Source organism: Mirounga angustirostris, unplaced genomic scaffold (assembly GCF_029215605.1).
Source record: "Mirounga angustirostris isolate CCGP_5_RB_7025 unplaced genomic scaffold, mMirAng1.0.hap1 SCAF_3, whole genome shotgun sequence".
In the NCBI taxonomy this organism is placed as follows: Eukaryota; Metazoa; Chordata; class Mammalia; order Carnivora; family Phocidae; genus Mirounga; species Mirounga angustirostris.
The window spans coordinates 57,699,018-57,717,804 of NW_026991711.1; the positions used below are offsets into that span (position 1 = coordinate 57,699,018).

General features: G+C 33.8%; 1 protein-coding gene across 2 annotated transcripts in view; it reads left to right on the top strand.

Moving 5' to 3' along the window:
• RB1 (RB transcriptional corepressor 1) overlaps window positions 1-18,787 on the top strand; it is a 162,846-nt gene that overhangs the window by 37,426 nt on the left and 106,633 nt on the right. Inside the window, exons 5-10 of one of the 2 annotated variants that reach the window (XM_045869438.3) lie at window positions 5,944-5,982; window positions 6,978-7,045; window positions 10,646-10,756; window positions 13,106-13,248; window positions 15,383-15,460; window positions 18,272-18,381. In XM_045869438.3, the coding sequence (XP_045725394.2) occupies window positions 5,944-5,982; window positions 6,978-7,045; window positions 10,646-10,756; window positions 13,106-13,248; window positions 15,383-15,460; window positions 18,272-18,381 (549 nt within the window). Of the gene's footprint in view, window positions 1-5,943; window positions 5,983-6,977; window positions 7,046-10,645; window positions 10,757-13,105; window positions 13,249-15,382; window positions 15,461-18,271; window positions 18,382-18,787 lie in introns of those variants that run through there. The other variant, XM_054506319.2, reaches the window with a different exon arrangement.

The following is an 18,787-nucleotide window of genomic DNA, read 5'->3' on the forward strand; positions in this document are numbered from 1 at the left end:
AAAAATTTCTGGCCCAGTTTGGGAAAATTTACATACTATACCCACCTTAAAGAGTCAGACTGTACATTCACAACCCAGGGTTCTTAAAAGTCCTGTATAATAAAACATGTTGAATCTGTTGAGTTTATCGTTTCCTAAATGATTAGACTACTAATATATGTTTATATGTATTTAACATCAATTAACTTCTGGAAATAGTGTTTGTAGAATATTCTTTAAGAAACCTTAGGCTATGGGCACCTGGGTGGCTCAGTTGGTTAAGCGACTGCCTTCAGCTCAGGTCATGATCCTGGAGTCCCAGGATCGAGTCCCGCATCGGGCTCCCTGCTCGGCAGGGAGTCTGCTCCTCCCTCTGACCCTCCCCCTCTCATGCTCTCTCTCTCTCTCTCTCATTCTCTCTCTCAAATAAATAAATAAAATCTTAAAAAAAAAAAAAGAAACTTTAGGCTAGCTATCAGCTGTTTACTGCAAATAAATTAAGAAACTACAACAAGCATTAACTAAGTGGCTGTTAGTACTCAGCTATAAGTTAGGTGCTGGGGATACAAAATCTAATGATACTATGATTATAGTAAATGTAGTAACTAAATTATATTTTTTAATAAAAAAAGTGCAATGATGCATGTGATGCTGTATTGTAGAGGATTATATGTGGGAAGTAGAAATTTCATAGTGGGCAAAATATTGTGTATGTTTAAGGGCAAGAAGGGTAGTTATGGGGTACTTTTGATCAAGTAAAAACTATAGGAGAAGGCAATGTCTGAACAGGTTTAAGGATAAATTCACCAAGCAAAATGTGTAGGAACTGGGACTGCGCTTCCCAGGCAGAGTGATTAACATGCGTCCAAAGGCAAAGCAGTAGCATGGTGTACTGATAGCTGAAAGGTAGGAAGGGATCAGACCGATAGTGAGCTTGGACTTTGCCCAGCAGACAATGGAGTCATTGCAGGGTTTTAAGCTGGGAATGACAGTCAGATCTCACCTTAAAAGATCACTCAGGCCTTTGTAAAAGGGATTTAGAATTTTTATTAACTAGATATATTAGATAATTTAGTGTTTATTGGCCTTAAAGTGGATTGGCAGAGTTTTTTGTATCTTATTTGTACCTTTTACTGAAGAGCAATTAGGAAAATTAACTGTGATATCAAAGCCTGTTTATTTCAGAGCAGACTGTATGTGTGTGTGTGTGTGTGTGTGTATATATATATATATATATATGGCAATATGCCATAGTGATTATGGTCACTTTAAAAAAGCTAAACAGATCTAAGTATGAATATTACTTTAGTCATTTACTGACTGTGTGAGCTAGGAAAAGTTACTTAACCTCTCTCAACCTCAATTTCAATCTAAAATATAGCCAGTAATACTTTCCTTGTAGGGTAATTGTGAGAATTAAGTAAGACAGTGTTACTGGTTAGCTCACCTTCTAGCACATACTAAGTGTATAATAAACGGTAGTTTTTTAAGTTTTTATTTAAATTCTAGTTAGTTAACATGTAGTATAATATTGGTTTCCTATTGGTAGAATTTAGTGATTCATCACTTATATGTAACACCCAGTGCTCATCACAAGTGCCCATCATCCATCTAGCCCATCCCCCACCCCCCACCCCTCCAGCAACCCTCTGTTTGCTCTCTATCGTTGAGTCTCATATGATTTGCTTCCCTCTCTTTTTTTTTATTTCCCTTCCCCTATGTTCATCTGTTTTGTTTCTTAAATTCCACATATGAGTGAAATCATATGGTGTTTGTCTTTCTCTGACTGACGTATTCTGCTTAGCATAATACTCTCTAGCTCCAACCATGTCATTGCAATTGGCAAAATTTCATTCTTTTTGATGGCTGATAAATGGTAGCTTTTAAAGTTATTTTTAGCTTCATTAATGCTGTCACAGAGAAATATAATAATGTAAGCCATGAATTTTAAATATTCTGGTAGCTACATGACAAAAAGTTGAAACAAGTGAAATTAATTTTAACATTTTATTTAACCCATATATCCCCAAATATTTCAACACGTATCATTCACACAAAAATTTGTGCGCTGATGTTCATAGCAACATTATTCATAATAGCCAAAAAGTGGATTATTATTCATAAACGGGAATAAAATACTATTATATACTATAACATGGATGAACCTTGAAAGCATTAAGCTAAGTGAAAGAAGCTAGACATAAAAGTCCATATAAAGTACACAAAAGTCCAAGACAGAATGTATAGTGATTGCCAGGCATGGGGAGTACTGCTGATAGGTATGGGGTTTGTTATGGGGGTGATGGAAATATCTGGAATTAGATAGTAATGGTTGTAAAACAAAGTAAATATACTAAAAATTACTGGATTTATACACTTTAAAATTAATTTTATGTTATATGAGTTATATTTTAATAAGAACATGAAACTAATACAAAAGTTATTAATGAAATATTTCACATTCTTTTTCTCATACTAAGTACTTTTGAATACTTTGGTGTGTAATTTACATTTATAGCACAACAACATTTGCACTAGCCACATTTTAGGTGTTCAGTAGCTGCAAGTGCTTGTGGCTACCATATGAGCACAGATTTATATTGAATGCAACTATCTTTCACTGTATGATAGCATTTTATCATGAGCTTTGTCTTTAAACAGTTTTACTGTGATATATCTGGTGTGGATTTCTTTATATGCATCCTACTTGGAGTTTATATTTTTTGGATGTGTAGATTAATGTTTTTCATCAGATTTGGGAAGTTTTCAGCTAATTCTTTAAATATTTTTTCTGCTCTTTCCACTCCCCACCCCCATCCCCAGCTCTCTTTCTGGTACTCACATTACACATGTATTGGTATATTTTTTGGTATACCACATTTCTGTGAACCTCTTCATTTTTCTTTTTTTCTCCTCTTCGTTCTTCATTCAACATAATCTCTTTTGACCTATCTTCAAGTTAGTGTTTACTTCTTATGCCAGCTCAGATCTACTGTTTAGACCATCTAGTGAATTTTTCATTTTGGTTCTTGCACTTTTCAACTCAAATTTCCATTTGGTTCTTTTCAGATAATTTCTCTTTATTGATATTCTCTATTGGATGAGACAATGTCAGAATACCTTTCTTTCTTCCTTAAGCATGGTTACCTTTAGTTCTTTGGACATATTTACAGTAGCTCCTTTGTAGTCTTTCTCTGTTGAGTCTAGCACCTGGGTTCTCTCGAGTGCAGTTTTTTGTTTTTGCCTGCTTTTTTCCCATGTAGAGGTCATACTTTCCTACTTCTTTGCATATTTCACTTATTTTTGAAAACTGAACATTTTTGATAACACCGTAGTAACTTACTCTAGATACTGATTCTCCTTTCTCTTGGGGCTTTCTGTTGTGGTTTTTTGTTTAGTGGCCTAGCTGTATTATTTCAGTGAAGTCTATTTGTCCCATAGTGTGTAGCCTCTGATATTGCTCTTCAGTGTAGCCATTGGGCATGTGGCAGTTACTCTGAGGTGAGTCATTTTCAAGGGGTTCTCTTTGACACTCTTGTCCCCTGATCTCTTGTTAATACCTAGCTGTTACCTTCCACTAATTGCTGACTGTTTTGCTCTTTTTGACAATACCCCACATCTGAAATTGCTTCACAGTCTGATCCAATTAAATTTGGCTCCCTTTGCAAGAATAGGCTTTGAGGTCAACCTTGAGGCTTGTTCTTTTTCCAGGAGAGCTCTTCTTAGCTGTTTATTCTCCTGGTTCTTTCTTAGGTGGTCTAGAATTTAGCTTGTTGCTTTCATAGAACTGCTAGCCTCCTCTTAACTTTCTCACCACCAAAATTTCCATTGTTTTCAATAGCACTTAGCCTTGAAAGTCCCCACACTGTGTTCCAAATATAGTTATTACCTTGGAGAGAGCTTCAGAACTCTTTTTTCTTGGGGTGCCTGGGTGGCTCAGTTGGTAAGTGTCTGACTTCGGCTCAGGTCATGATCTCGGGGTCCTGGGATTGGGCCTCGCGTAGGGCTCCATGTCAGCTCTCCTCCCCTCTACCTCTGCTCTTCCTCCCCACTCTCCATTCTTGCTTTGTGTCTCTCTCTTGAATTTAAAAAAAAAAAAAAAATTCTTTTTTCTTAAGACTTGCCTCTCCCCTGGACATCATTTCTGTGCCACTGCTCGGGAGGTCAGAATGGGGACAGTGTCCTCTTCTTTTGGAATGTCACCTTTCCTTTAAGAGTATCACTGAGGGGGTGTCTGGGTGGCTCAGTTGGTTAAATGGCTGACTCTTGGTTTCAGCTCAGGTCATGATCTCACAGTCATGAGATCAAACCCCATGTCTGGCTCTGCACTGAGCTGAGCATGGAGCTTGCTTAGGATTCTCTCTCTCCTCTCCCTCTGCTCCTCTGTCCCTGTGCACGTGCACACGCCACTGTCTCTCTCAAAAAAACCCCCAAAACTTAAAAAGGGGGCACCTTGGTGGCTCAGTCAGTTAGACATCTGCCTTTGGCTCGGGTCATGATCCCAGCGTCCTGGGATCAAGCCCTGCATAGGGCTCCCTGCTCAGCGGGGAGTCTGCTTCTCCCTCTCCCTCTGTACATATTCTCTCTCTCTCTCTCTCTAAAAAAAAAAAAAAGTGTCACTGAGAAGAGGTAATAGTCCCTGGTCTTCTCAGATTGCCTTTAATGTCTGAAACCTCTGTCCTGTGAACTAACTGGGGTAAGAGAAGTCAAGGCCCCAGTATTGATCTGCTGTGCCTGGAAGAGAACTTTTGCACTATGAGTGGGGGCTAAGTGGAGGAAGGGAGCCCCAGACCCCTCAGCTCCTCTTGCCTGGGACAGACTTTCTACAGCACAAAGTTTGGGATGATTAGAGATGCCAGTCACCTTCCTTTCCCAGAGTGATAGTCCTAGGCTGGGAGCTGGGGAGAGAGGGAGTCCTGTGTCTTGGCTGCACCTGCCCAAGGTAGAGCTTTATGATGCTGAACTGGAGAGGAGGAAGTGAATTTTGCTTTGAATTCCACAGACTATTTTTGTTTTTGCCAGGAGTTAGTACATTTTCTTGAAAAAATGTTTCCTTTTTTTGCTGTATGCCCTTAGGAGAATTTCCAGAGACATTAAATGATTTTTTAAATAATTTCAACCAATTATAGTTATTATACTGGGAAGCAGGTCTGTGGAGATGCTAATTCCTCCATTGTCCTAAACAAACAGGGTTTTTTTGTTTGTTTTTTAAGATTTTATTTATTTATTTGACAGAGAAAGAGAGCACAAGAAGGCAGAGCGGCAGGTAGAGGGAGAGGGAGAAGCAGACTCCCCACTGAGCAGGGAGCCCGACATGGGGCTCGACCCCAGGACTTGGGATCATGACCTGATCTGAAGGCAGATGCTTAACTGGCTGAGCCACCCAGGCGCCCCAACAAATAGGTTTTATAGTACTTTTGAGTTATTTTAGTGAGGCTAATAGTTAAGTAAGCTTTTATGACCTGATCTGGGATTCTAACTAGATCAAGATTTAATTACAAAATGTATTCTGAGTTACAAATGCACATACGGAATCCAGTCCTTTTGTAATTAGATATTACAGTGATATGTGAAATGCCATGTATTGGAAAAGTTTACTTTAACTTTTTAAAATAATGCTATATTTTTTTGTCTTTAAAATGTATACTTTTTTTTTTAAGATTTATTTTGGAGAGAGTGTGCACATGAGCGGGCGGGGGGTGGGGGGCAGAAGGAAAGGGAGAGAATCTCAAGCAGACTCCCTACTGAGCTTGGAGCCCAGTGTGGGGCTCCATCCAACAACCCTGAGATCAGGACCTGAACCAAAACCAAAAGTTGGACACTCAACTGAGCACCCCTAAAATGTATACTTCTTGAAATAATATGAAAAAAGCATGGTAAAATTGATTTCTAAATCATGAAAAAAAATTTAAAATGACTTAAAAAAAAAGCCATAATGTTAATATAATTATTTCTTCCTTTTAGGACATGTGAACTTATATATTTGGCACAACCCAGCAGTTTGTAAGTAGTTCAGAGCAAGTTATTTTTATCTTTCTGGTTTTTTAAAAAATTTTTCTGGAAGAATCCCAAACATGTTGATAATGCCAGGGTTAGTTTGATTGATTATAGCATGCTTTTCATAAATTAAGGTCATAGATTTAAACCCTATGCAGATTATTTATCTTCTCACAAAGAAAATGGTATGAAATATGGGCCCTTTACTACAAGGAGAGCTAATAGGGTGGAAGTAGATTCAGTGCAACATATCACCAGTTCTGGGAAAAATGCAAATTCACTGAGTTAATCTTTTTTGAGTGTCTGTTATTGTCTAATATTGGCATTTTATTAACTTGATTAAGACCAAGAACATAGTTTTTGTGTAAGAGTAAATGTGACAGTATATATTAAAATTTCCAAATTATTTTTTTAAATGTATGATACATGCTCCAACCGTATACCCAATGAAAGAGCTCTAGAGATTTTCTTTGGAAACAGAATGAGTAGTATATGAGATTTTCTGCCCCACTGAACTAGAGGTATTGAAGATGATTGATATAAAGGGAAATTATGTGTTTATTAGTTATATTAATCTATTCCAGTTGTTAATATCAACAGGTTATCAAGGCATAGTGTTAAATTGGTAGTCATCCAAACCTCTATTTTTCTGCTTTAGTGTTGATTTTAATTAGAAAGCAAGGAACAGAAAAGTATTAAGTAATTGGAAACCAAGTACATCATAGTATACCACTTCTTGTGCATATTTTTAGATTATAATTGAAATATTAAATATTTCCTTTACAAAATATATACTACTCTATGGGCTAAATATAAATATCTTGGTAAAAACACTAACTGAATTGAGACAAATTGAGTTACTTTGTAAATTGTCCATTTAAAATGGATTGTATTCTCTTATGCAGTCAATTTAGGCCTATAATTTAAAATAAGGAAAAAGAAGAGATATTTGGAAAACTGTCAGTATAAAATTTTTTTTCTGGTTTCTATTTGTTTACTAGGATATCTACTGAAATAAACTCTGTGTTGGTGCTAAAAGTTTCTTGGATCACATTTTTACTAGCTAAAGGTAAAGTCATTATGTTTGTTACATGTTAATGTTTCAAATGTAATAATTCTTTTGGACTAGGTTCAAAATTTTTTATTCAATTTAATGTTATTCCCCCACACTCACCAGTTCTCTGTGTGGCTTGTTACCTGTTAGCAAGTTCTTGTAATTCTGGCACTGGAAGCAACTTTGGAAATGTCTCATTTCATTTCTGTTTCTAATATCCTTTGAAAATCCTTCTTCCTTCCTTTTTTTTTTTAAAGAATAATATTACTATTTTTATAAATATGGTACATATTCATGATACAGAATTCAAATAATACAGCAAATGCAAAGAAAAATGTAGAAAAATTACCCCAAGCCTACCCATAAATAAATAAATAATCATTAAAATTATATGATTGTTATTTCAGGTGTATTTTTATGCATAGAACCTGATAAAAAAGATTGGAGATGTGTGCATGCACAAACAGATCTAATTTTTTAAAAATAGGATATTATAGTGTAACATGTAGTAAACATACAAATTAGTTTTACTCAAACTTTACAGAAGAAAATAAACAAGAGAAATGGGAGGAGTTGCTTAAATTTAGATAAATTTTTGTCACGTAAGCAGTATTATTTCCTAAAATATTTCTCTAAGATTATGAAAAAGCACTGTTAAAAAATTAAGCTTAGAATCTTTATTTTACTTTGTGTTTTGATTTAAAGTAATATAAATCTTCTTTGAAGGAAAAGGATGTTAGTACAGTATTACCACTCTTCCTGTCATCTCCCCATCCATCACTTTCAGATTTGCTCATTGTATTATCATTACATTATCAAAGATCATAACATTTATATTTCATTCTGTAATTATAATTACTTGTTTAGTCTCACTTCTTTATGTCAGTGGATTCTAAGCTTATTGTCATTCCTGTTATAACTTCTCCATTTCTGAGTTCTTTATTTTGATTCATCCTTAGCTGGCTGGCTTTTACCAGGAAGGAATTTTTCAAAAAAGGCTTTTTGGCACTATATTCCCTATGTTTGTCATGTTTATGAATCATGCGCATAGTCTTTATACTTGAAGGACCACTGGGCTGTCTATGCTATTCTTGTGTCATACTTGTTTTCCTCAGGACACTGTTTTCTGGCATTGAACAATGCTGTTGAGAAATAGGAGTATGTTTAATTCCCCCCCCCATTTACTTTTGAATACTTGATTTTTTTTTAAATTTGAGGTTCAATACTTTAACTAGACTATCTCTTGATTTTTATTATTTCATATTAGTTTTTCTTATGACACTGTATCTCTTTTTAAACTGAAGGTTCTGCTCTTCATTTGAAAGACGTCTTAACACACAAATTTTTAAATGTTATTCTATTCAGTTAGGTATTCTATTCTGTTATGTTTCAGGAACTTAACTATCTTTTTTTAAATTTTTTTTTGAAGATTTTATTTATTTGACACAGAGAGCACAAGCAGGGGGGTGGCAGGCAGAAGGAGAGGGAGAAGCAGGCTCCACGCTGAGCAGGGAGCCCAATGTGGGGTTCCATCCCAGGACCCTGGGACCATGACCTGAGCCAAAGGCAGATGCTTAACCAACTGAGCCACCCAGGCGCCCCAGAAACTTAATTATCTTATGTTGGATTATTTTTGTCCTCCATATTTACTTTCTTTTCTTGTCTTATTTTGATCTTTCGTCTTTTCTTATTTACTAACTGTTTTTGTCTCAAGTCTTCTGTTTTGAGCTAAACTATGTTTTTTCATTATTATTATATTTGTCACCATACAGGACATCATTAGTTTTTGATGTAGTGTTCCATGATTCATTGTTTGTGTAAACTATGTTTGTAATGGTGTTATTCTGTCCTCACTTTTTCCTTAGCTTTTTGTTGTTGTTTTTATATAATTTGTTTTTTATTTCTTAGTGCAAGGAGTTGTAGGGCATTTTCTTTTCATAGATTATCTTCTAGATTGGGTTCTCTCTCTGACTTTTTCTCTTCTTATGTTGTGACTCTATTTTTTCTTTTCTTTTTTCTTTTCTGTTGTATGTTTGCATAATCTCTGTGCTTCTCATCCTCTCTCCCCTCCCCATGTTACTAGGACTTTATGTGGGCAACGCAATTTCTCTGATGTGGTTGGTGTGTGATGTTTTCTCTGATGTAGTGTGAATAAATCTCTTTACACTCTCTTTGCATTTTATCTTTGGCTAGTTGTGTTCCCCAAAGAGCTACAATATAAATACGGGCTTTTTATTTTACTTACTTTTAGTTTTAGGGGGTGAGGGAGAAAGTGGAGAATTCATCTGGAATGATATGAGTCTTTGTTGTTCTGAGATTTTTGTTAGAATGAACTCTAAAACAGAACACTGTAGTGATAATTGCATCCTGTTTCCATAATGGGATTGTGTTGGGATTCATATTGGTTTCCAGTTCAGCGTAGCGCACCGGAATCTCTGTGTTTGTCAGAAACTTAGCTATCAAAAAAAAATAACAAAAAACAAAACCAACCCCCCCCCAAACAACAACAACAAAAGAAAGTTAGTTATCGTTTTTTTCCTGTTTTACCCTTATCCCATCATCAGCATTTCTCCTCCCTCCAAGTCAGAAGAGGAGGAGATGAGGATACTCTGAGTCAGTATCTCTTAAATTTTGGTGTTGGTACTGACACTTAGCCAGTACAGTTTTTCCTTTTATTTTATTGGGTATTGGAGGAGAATTCTTTGATCTGACTTCACCTTACTACTTTTAACTGTAAATCCTTGATATCATTCTTTACTTGTAAGGCATTTCTTAATAGCTTCTAAGTCTGTTACAAACATATGTTTGCACTATACCTATGGATCTAAAAAACCTGCCAGATGCAGGGTTATCTGCTTTTTCACATAGTTTCTATACCTTCAGTATTTGTTGGGATTAATAATGGTTTAGCAGTCAGATACCAAGAAGATAGAAAGTGAGCCAAATTAAACTTCTAGAGCAACAAGCAAATATAGCTATATTTGATTATGATTTATATAGCTACACTATTTTTTTCCTCAGGTATTTATTATATGCATTCATTTCCTCACAGCTCTCCAGTTGTATATTTACTGTATTAACTTTTTAAGATTTTATGCTAAATAATTACTTTATAGATGACTTCAGTTATATGTTAATTTTGTTATTAATGGCTTTGTTTGTGGTAATATTTTATAAGGGGGTTAAAATCGAAAATATGTGAGGTTTCATAAATAAATAGAATTAAAGATTACCATGTAGCATACTTCAAAATTATTTTCAGAAGTAATAAATTCTATAGCTCTTACCAAAACTGGAAATAAGTTTAAAAAAGCAAAAAACAAAATGAATTTAGATGTAGGGAATGGACTATAATAATAATTGCTAGATGTCAAAATCTCATGGTAGACTTATACTTCATTTATTTCGTAACTTCATGTACTTTTATTTATATTTTTATGTATTTCAAATCCGAGTTTTTGCAAAACAAAAAAAAAATTAAGTTCTTTAACATGCCTTTATTCTTGAATAAATCAGTATATGCATATGCCCATACCCACAATTTTCCCTGATTTAAAGATCTCAATCTCAGTCTCTGATCTGTTACTTTACATTGTAAACCTATTTTATTTTCAGGGGAAGTGTTACAAATGGAGGATGATCTCGTCATCTCATTTCAGTTAATGCTCTGTGTCCTTGACTATTTTATTAAACTCTCACCTCCTGCATTGCTTAAAGAACCATATAGTAAGTATTTTAAATAATTTATGCATCTCCTACATCATTACCCAACAGTTATTTAATGTCAACTAGGACCAAAACATGGTTCTAGAGCTGAAGGAATGATAAAAAATAAATCAGACATGGACTCTGCCCTCAAGTATTACAGTATATAGAAGTAGAGATAAAACAAGTAAGCAAGTAAGCAGTATATGGCCACTTTCTAAGTGGTCTGGGCCAAAATACAGTAAATGCTATGAGAGTTCAGGAAGCAAGAAAGATTTTTAGCTGGGGAAGACCAAGGAAGACCATGTAAAAGAGGTGGATTTGAACGGAGTATTGAAGAGTAGATAGCATTTGAGTATTAGGGGAAGTTGGGGTAGCATATTCCCAGTAAAGAGAAAGTTAAGAGGTAAGGCACAGATATGAATGAAACTTCTTGAGAAAGAGTGGCCCATTCTGCTGGAGGAGATTACCTAATTTGTATTATTGGATGCTATGATTATTATGTGACTAATTTTTTTTTGCATATGAGTTGTAATTGATCTACCTCAGTGGGTGATGAGGTGGGAAGTGTTCTTAAATGAAAGTAACTGTTGCTAAAAAAAATTAAACGTAAAAAATAAAAGAATAACCCTTGCTGAAATAGATAGCATTAAGCAAAGATGAGTATATTCCTTCTAGAATGGAATTGCTTCTTTTAAGAGGTGGCATCAAGAGTAGAATTTCAAAATCACTTATTATATCACAGAAAAATGTAAACTTACCTAAGGCTGAACTGATTCCTTGGTCCTAAAATGATTAAAGTATTAATAATACTAAAAATAATAGAGGACAGATCAAAACATGGAAGTCTCAGTGTTGTTGGAAGTGCCTGAAAAGCTGAAGCCTAATTAATCTTTTTGAACAATAACTTCATGGAAAATGAAGTCTGGAGCAGAATTTTTAAAATGTGTTGAACATCATTTGACAGAAAAAGGTCAGTAGCAGGAACTACATATGGAACAGGAGAAAAAAATAGAAAACAAATATATTTTTAAAAATTCTGAATCTGTAAAGATTATATGTTTTTTCTTCACTTTTTTTCAATATTATAAGTTTAATAAATTGATGTAGGATGTTACTTTAGTTGACAGGTATTGTTCTTTCGGATTATTTGAAAGTACATTTTAATTTTCTAAGTGTTACGTTAAAGAGAAACCAGGATGAGGTGATAAATTTACTGAGTAAGGTAAACTTCAAATTAACTTTTTATTATGGAGAATTTCAAGTGAATACAAAGGTAGACAGTAGTATAATAAGCCCCATGTACTTAGATTACCTACTTCAACATATAACTTATGGTCCATCTATAGCCCCATCTGCTGCCCAGGTGCATCAACTATATTATTTTGAAGCACATCTTGCATACCATTTCATCCTTATAAATTTCACTATGTATCTTTTTAAAAGGCATAATGATGACTACCATTGTCACACCTAAAAATCACTTAGTAGTTTCTTAACCTAATACCACCAAATATCTAGTAAGTGTTCAGATTTTTAATTGTCTTATAAAAGTGATTTTAAAACTTTTTTTTACAGGTTGACTAAATCAGAATCTAAATAAGATCTATATCTTATGATTGGTTGATACACTCTCGAGACTTTTAAAAAACTTCCTTCTCCATTTGTCTTTCTCTTTTTTTCCTTATAATTTATTTATTAAATAATTAGGTGGTTTATTCTGTGGGGTTTCTCGTGGTTTAATTTTTTCTGATTACGTCCTGTTGTATAGTTTAACATGTTCCTGTATTCTCTCAGTTTCCTGTAAATTGTTGGTCAGGCCTGGAGGCAATTAATACTTTTCATACTTAGTCATCTGTTATCTCTTTAATAGCTGAATTCATTTTCAGTTTGAATTGGGAATGCTCAAAATAATACAGGAGATTTTTTTTAAATCACCCTTTATCACATAATATTTATATACTTTTTTTAAAAAAAGCATTATTTACTATGGTATTTGCTTAAACTTTTAAAATTTATTTACTTTTATAATTTGTCTAGCAGTTGAATCCATAAATAGTTTTTTTAAGACTCTTTAAGATAGAAAACATTTTTTCCCCTTACAGACCGAGTAGGATACATTTAGAATTAGTTTATAAGTTGGCTGTTTCCCTTGCCTTCTCCATATTTGCCTAATAGCAAAAACTGTTATCAGTACATAACTTAAAATAGATAATCAATAAATAGATGTAACTGTTAGCCTTTTAATGAAGCCTAATAAATAAAAGCAGCATGTTACTAAAATTATTTCTCATCTCCCAAGTTAGAATACTTCATTATTTTATACAGTGGAATGTGCAATTGTTCTTATCTAATTTACCATTTTTACAGAAACAGCTGTAATACCTTTTAATGGTTCACCTCGAACACCAAGGCGAGGTCAGAACAGGAGTGCACGGATAGCAAAACAACTAGAAAATGATACAAGAATTATTGAAGTTCTCTGTAAAGAACATGAATGTAATATAGATGAGGTAATTTAACTTCATGATTTCTTTAAAATGAAGTAGATTTAGATGTAAGTTCTTCCTAACAGTCTATACTTCTTTCATGACAAGGTTGCTTTTGTACTTAGTGCCAATTCTTTTGCAGCAAAATATTTAGAAAAAAATTATTTTTCATGTTCAGTTACTTTGATTTTAAAGAGAGCAGCTCCCTTACTCAGGAATCACTGAAAAGGTACATCTTTATGGCAGTATTTTTCAAATGAATTTGTTCTTTGATTCCTCTGTGGTTACTGATAACTCCTAATGTTTTAAAATACCCTAAGAAAACCCTGGTGTTTTGGTTTAATGATAAGTAATATCAGCATTAAATTTCTGTTCATCCTATCCGCTCTTTCCAAATATTACACCAGATGTTAGTGGCTGGTAGAGAATACACATGAACACCCTGGGATTGTTTATCTTGGTCATAGAATGTGGACTTTTGGGATTGGAAGGGGTCTTAGGAATAATGTACTCAGCCTCCTTTTCGTAATGAGTAAATGAACTTCCGGAGATTGATAGCTAAACTAACAGGGCTAGACTTTGGGAAATCTGCTACCAGTTGCTGCTTTCAGTGTACTATGCTGTTGCTTTGTCCACAGTTCACTGCCACCAGATAGCTGTGTGAAATGTTGCATCTTTGAAATTTCTCTGTCAGCTCTGGGAGGGAATGGAGTATGATCTCAAAATCTAGTTTAAGAAGCGTTGGAGTGATTTATCAGGATATCTTAATGTCAGCACTGTGGCTTTTGTCAGTTTCAAAAAAAGATAGATATACACCTGTGGTTGTAGATGTATCAGCCTTATACATATAGGTTTACTTTTTTACTTTTCTAGAATCACAAATAATCTTTGCTAATAAGCTCACAAATGTAGTTGAAATATTTTTTTTAATCCAGTCTATTGCTAAGTCCCTCAAGATAATGAATATACATAAATGCAGTTTTCTAATTCCTGGTTGTTAATTCTCTGGGTTTCAGAACTACTTATAAGATTTCATTTCTAAAATCAGGAATAAGTCATTAAAATTTTTTTCATTTTAAATAACTCTTTTTGTAATTTAGAATATTTATAGGAATTATTTTTAAAGTATAGCTGATTAAAAACTATGGTAGTAATTGACATTAATTGACACTTGGTTATTTAGATATAGCATTTTTGGTTATATAACTATTGGTTGGTTACATTAACGGCTATATAATTATTGGTTAATTAACACTAAATGGTTAGCTAGAACTACCTACTTTATAAATACTCCAGTTCAATGGGAGTTAATTAGAAAACAAAATTAATAAGTTACAGAAGCCTAATTCTTGCAACTTACTTTGAAGAAGATATGAACTGATAGTATTTCCACCTTAATAAATGTAGACTTCAAATTTGGAAAAGTTAAATAAGTAAGTTCTTTAAAATTTTGTAACATTGCAAGTGTAGAACAGGCAGGAATATGCCTCCAGGTTTCCTGATTACAGTCTTTATTATCCATGTTAAATAAATGTAAGGTGCTTTGGTATGAAACTGCATCATTTTACAAAATATTGTTATTTGATTTTTAATTGAATTACTGGGTATTCTTTACGTGTGTGAAATTATTTTCTTGTAAAAACAGGCTATTCTCCTGAATTTTTGCTAAAATAATTGACTTGATATTTCCTTAGCTAGCTATCAGATGGTGAGTGTGAAGTGGCCTAAAAATATGCTGTAGGGAGAAATCAGAAACAGTATAGAGAAGAGTCTTGACTGTAATGATAGCTTGGGTTTTAATTCCAGCGCTGCCCCTTCCTCCACTTCCTAGCTGTGTAACTTTGGTCAAGTTGCTTAATTTTTTTGAGCCATCTTTTCATCATCTGTTAAATGTAGAATATTGAAGTTGGTTTCAATGAGTTTCCTTCTTATAAATCCTATTTCGTTAATAGTTCTCTACTACACTTCCATTCTAAGACTTAAAATCCTCCTCACATAAATTAAAAAGTAAATAATTGAATAATTATAAATATCACTAGGTTGAATGTAAGTCATTGATCAAAATGTCAGTTAACACTTCCATTCTAGTGTTAATATATTGCGACAAAGGTTAAGTTTTTTTAGTTTAATGGCTATGTTGTAACTTTATCTTTTTCAGGTGAAAAATGTTTATTTCAAAAATTTCATACCTTTTATGAATTCTCTTGGAATTGTAGCTTCTAATGGACTTCCAGAGGTAATCTGAAAGAAAACTTAATTAATAAAAAGTTAATGTATTGGGGCGCCTGGGTGGCTCAGTCGTTAAGCGTCTGCCTTCGGCTCAGGTCATGATCCTGGGGTCCTGGGATCGAGCCCCGCATCGGGCTCCCTGCTCTGCGGGAAGCATGCTTCTCCCTCTCCCATTCCCCCTGCTTGTGTTCCCTCTCTTGCTGTGTCTCTCTCTGTCAAATAAATAAAATCTTTAAAAAAAAAAAAAAGTTAATGTATTTTGGGACTTTTGGGAGGGAGGAGTAGCTGTCTAGTTTCTTAAAATTACTTTTTCTTAAATATTTTTTGCCCAAGGAAAGAAATCTAAGGAGCATTTTGGTGAACCAACTTTATATGAGTAACAGAAAAACCTTTTGAATATATATTCAGATGTATAAATAAGCAGCATTTGTAATTTGCACTAAAAATTGATTTGTACTAAAATTTTTCAAAAATCAAAGTGTAGGCTTTTGAATTTCTGAATGCCATTATATTTAAATATAACTAAATATGCACAATCAAATTTGATTCTCATTTGCTATGCATCCTTAAGCATAGGATCCATGGATTGATGCCATCAACATGATTGGCATTATTGTATTGTGGAGCATCTCTTTTGAATATTTTAAACTACCTCATTTAAAATAAATTCAGTTGAAACAGCTATGATTATATTGCAGAAATGTTTTACCTTAGTGGTGTGCCATCCATCTATCTGTTTCTTTTCACATCTTGCCTCAAATGTCTTGCTCTTCAATGAGAACAGAACAACTGAGAACTTTATGTGGGAAGATGAAATATGTGGAGAAAAGGATGCTTAGATAAATGAAGAACAAGTACTCAGGGATAAAGCAATGTTTTAGAAGTACCTGGCATTAGTTACCAAGACCAAAAGACATGAAATCAGATAGCTAGTTTGCTGATTCTGTGACCCAAATTGGTGACTAGTTCTTGAATTAATAAACTTACTCATCCAACAGTTATTTGTTGAGTGCTTAATATATTCCACGCATTGCGCTAGATATTATCCATAAGAGATTTAACTGACAGTCACTGTCATTAAGGTGTTAGTGGGAGAAAAACAAAGAAAGAGAACACTACAGGAATCTGCAGGTGTCTGGTAGAAGTATGCACAAGTTGCTGTGGTATCTCAGAGGAGGGCCACCTAATCCAAAGTGGGGCAGATTGGTTTTGTGGAAAACTGTGTAGAGGTGTGATTTCTGAGCTGAGTAAGTTTTGAGAAATGGCATTTCCAGTGTTAGAAATGACAGATTCAAAGGGACAGTGATATGTGATGGTGTGGTCTGTTCAGTGAACTCCAACTAATTCATTAGGATGGGGATGCAGGACAGAAGACTGGTAAGATAGACTAGAGAGGCAAGAAAAGGGGCCAAATATTGTATTACCGAGTTTTCTTATTAACTGATGTACCAAAAAATAGACTGTTCACAACTCTAAAGAATCTTGGACACTCATTGTAATTTTTCTTCCTTTAGAAAGGATTTTGGTTTTTTTAAATTTAATTTAATTTTATTATGTTATGTTATTCGGTTTTAATAGAAATCTTAAGATAAACCTTACATTTACCCCAGCATTTTTCTTTTATTTTTTATTTTTTATTTTTTTTTTAAAGATTTTATTTATTTTTTAGAGAGTGAGTGAGAGAGAAACAGCATGAGAGGGGAGAGGGTCAGAGGGAGAAGCAGGCTCCCCGCTGAACCAGGAGCCCGATATGGGACTCGATCCCAGGACCCTGGGATCATGACCTGAGCCGAAGGCAGACGCTTAACCATCTGAGCCACCCAGGCGCCCTACCCCAGCATTTTTCATATAGCACTAATGTCAGTTAACACTTTCATTCTAGTGTTAATATATTGTGACAAAGATTAAGTTTTTTTAGTTTAATGGCTATGTTGTAACTTTATCTTTTTCAGGTGAAAAATGTTTATTTCAAAAATTTCATACCTTTTATGAATTGGTAAATTCATAAAATAAATGATTGATAATTAGTGCCTCACTAAGATCGGGCAGGAACAATGATTAAACTTAATCAATGTGAATGACTGTTTTACCTAAAAAACTTAGACAAAAAATTTACATTTAACTGGATTTCTTCCTGCCACTCCTTTTGAAATGTGATTTTAGTTCTCTCAGGTTAGAAACCCTCAGACTTTAAAGTCATAGCAGAAGTCATGCCAGGTATTTGTCTGTTGGGCATTGGTTTTTAAATTATGATTAGAAAATTATGAATCAGAACTTGTAAAAGAATTACAGATTCTAGCAAATGAAGAAGTATCTGAGATTAGGAATACATTGTGCAAATGTGTTAATTGGGCTAATTAAATTGAGCTAATACTCTTGTCCAAGACACTTAACTAAAGGGAGTTAGAGTACATCAAACAATTTAGAAAAGGTAGAGAGAATATATAATCAAGAGGATTTGTTATGTTTGAAAAATATTTTTATATTGATAAGCATGGTGGAAGATTAGAAGTGAGGGATGTAGGGGATGTTTGGAGGATCTTGGCAATTATATAATAATACCTACTGTTTTGTGTTACTGGTGATCATTGTCTACATAAAATTCTAATGAACGGGATGCATACATAAAATCAGTTTAAAATTAGAGTTAAAAATAGGAATTTTTCACTTTTAGATATGCTTTATTTTTATTGCATGTGAACTCTGTATATTAGAAAATGAAGTGTATGTACAAAGAGTCTTTAAATCTGTACTTCTGTGAACTGAGAGATGTAATGATATGAAAAGGATACTCATCAGAATTGTTTTTTCTTTTGAGGTGGAAAGTCTCTCTAAACAATATGAAGAGATTTACCTTAAAAACAAAGATCTTGATGCAAGATTATTTCTAGATCATGATAAAACTCTTCAGGCTGATCCTGTAGACAGGTATTGTACATGGTCTAATTTTACTTGTTGAGATGCTTTTGCTATAGATTGATTTTAATATAGATAGATTAAATAGGTTTTTATTTAACTTCATGATCTTTAAATATCATTTATAATGTTACTTCAAGTGCCTTTCTATAAAGCTAATAATAAGGTAAATAGTATTCTAAGCATATAATATACAAATAGAGATTTAATGTGAATTGTCATCTCTAGCAACTATTTTTTTTTATTAAGCTGAATTTAATTTTAAAACGTGCACTAAAAGAAAATTGTTGAAGTAATTAGTTTACTTAAGTAGTGGTCTCTCTTTTTCCTACCCTTTCATCTGCTATTACTTGCTTGGTTCTTTTTTTTTTTTTAAATGTTAATACAAAAGTATATTCTCTTGAATTATCATGTAGAA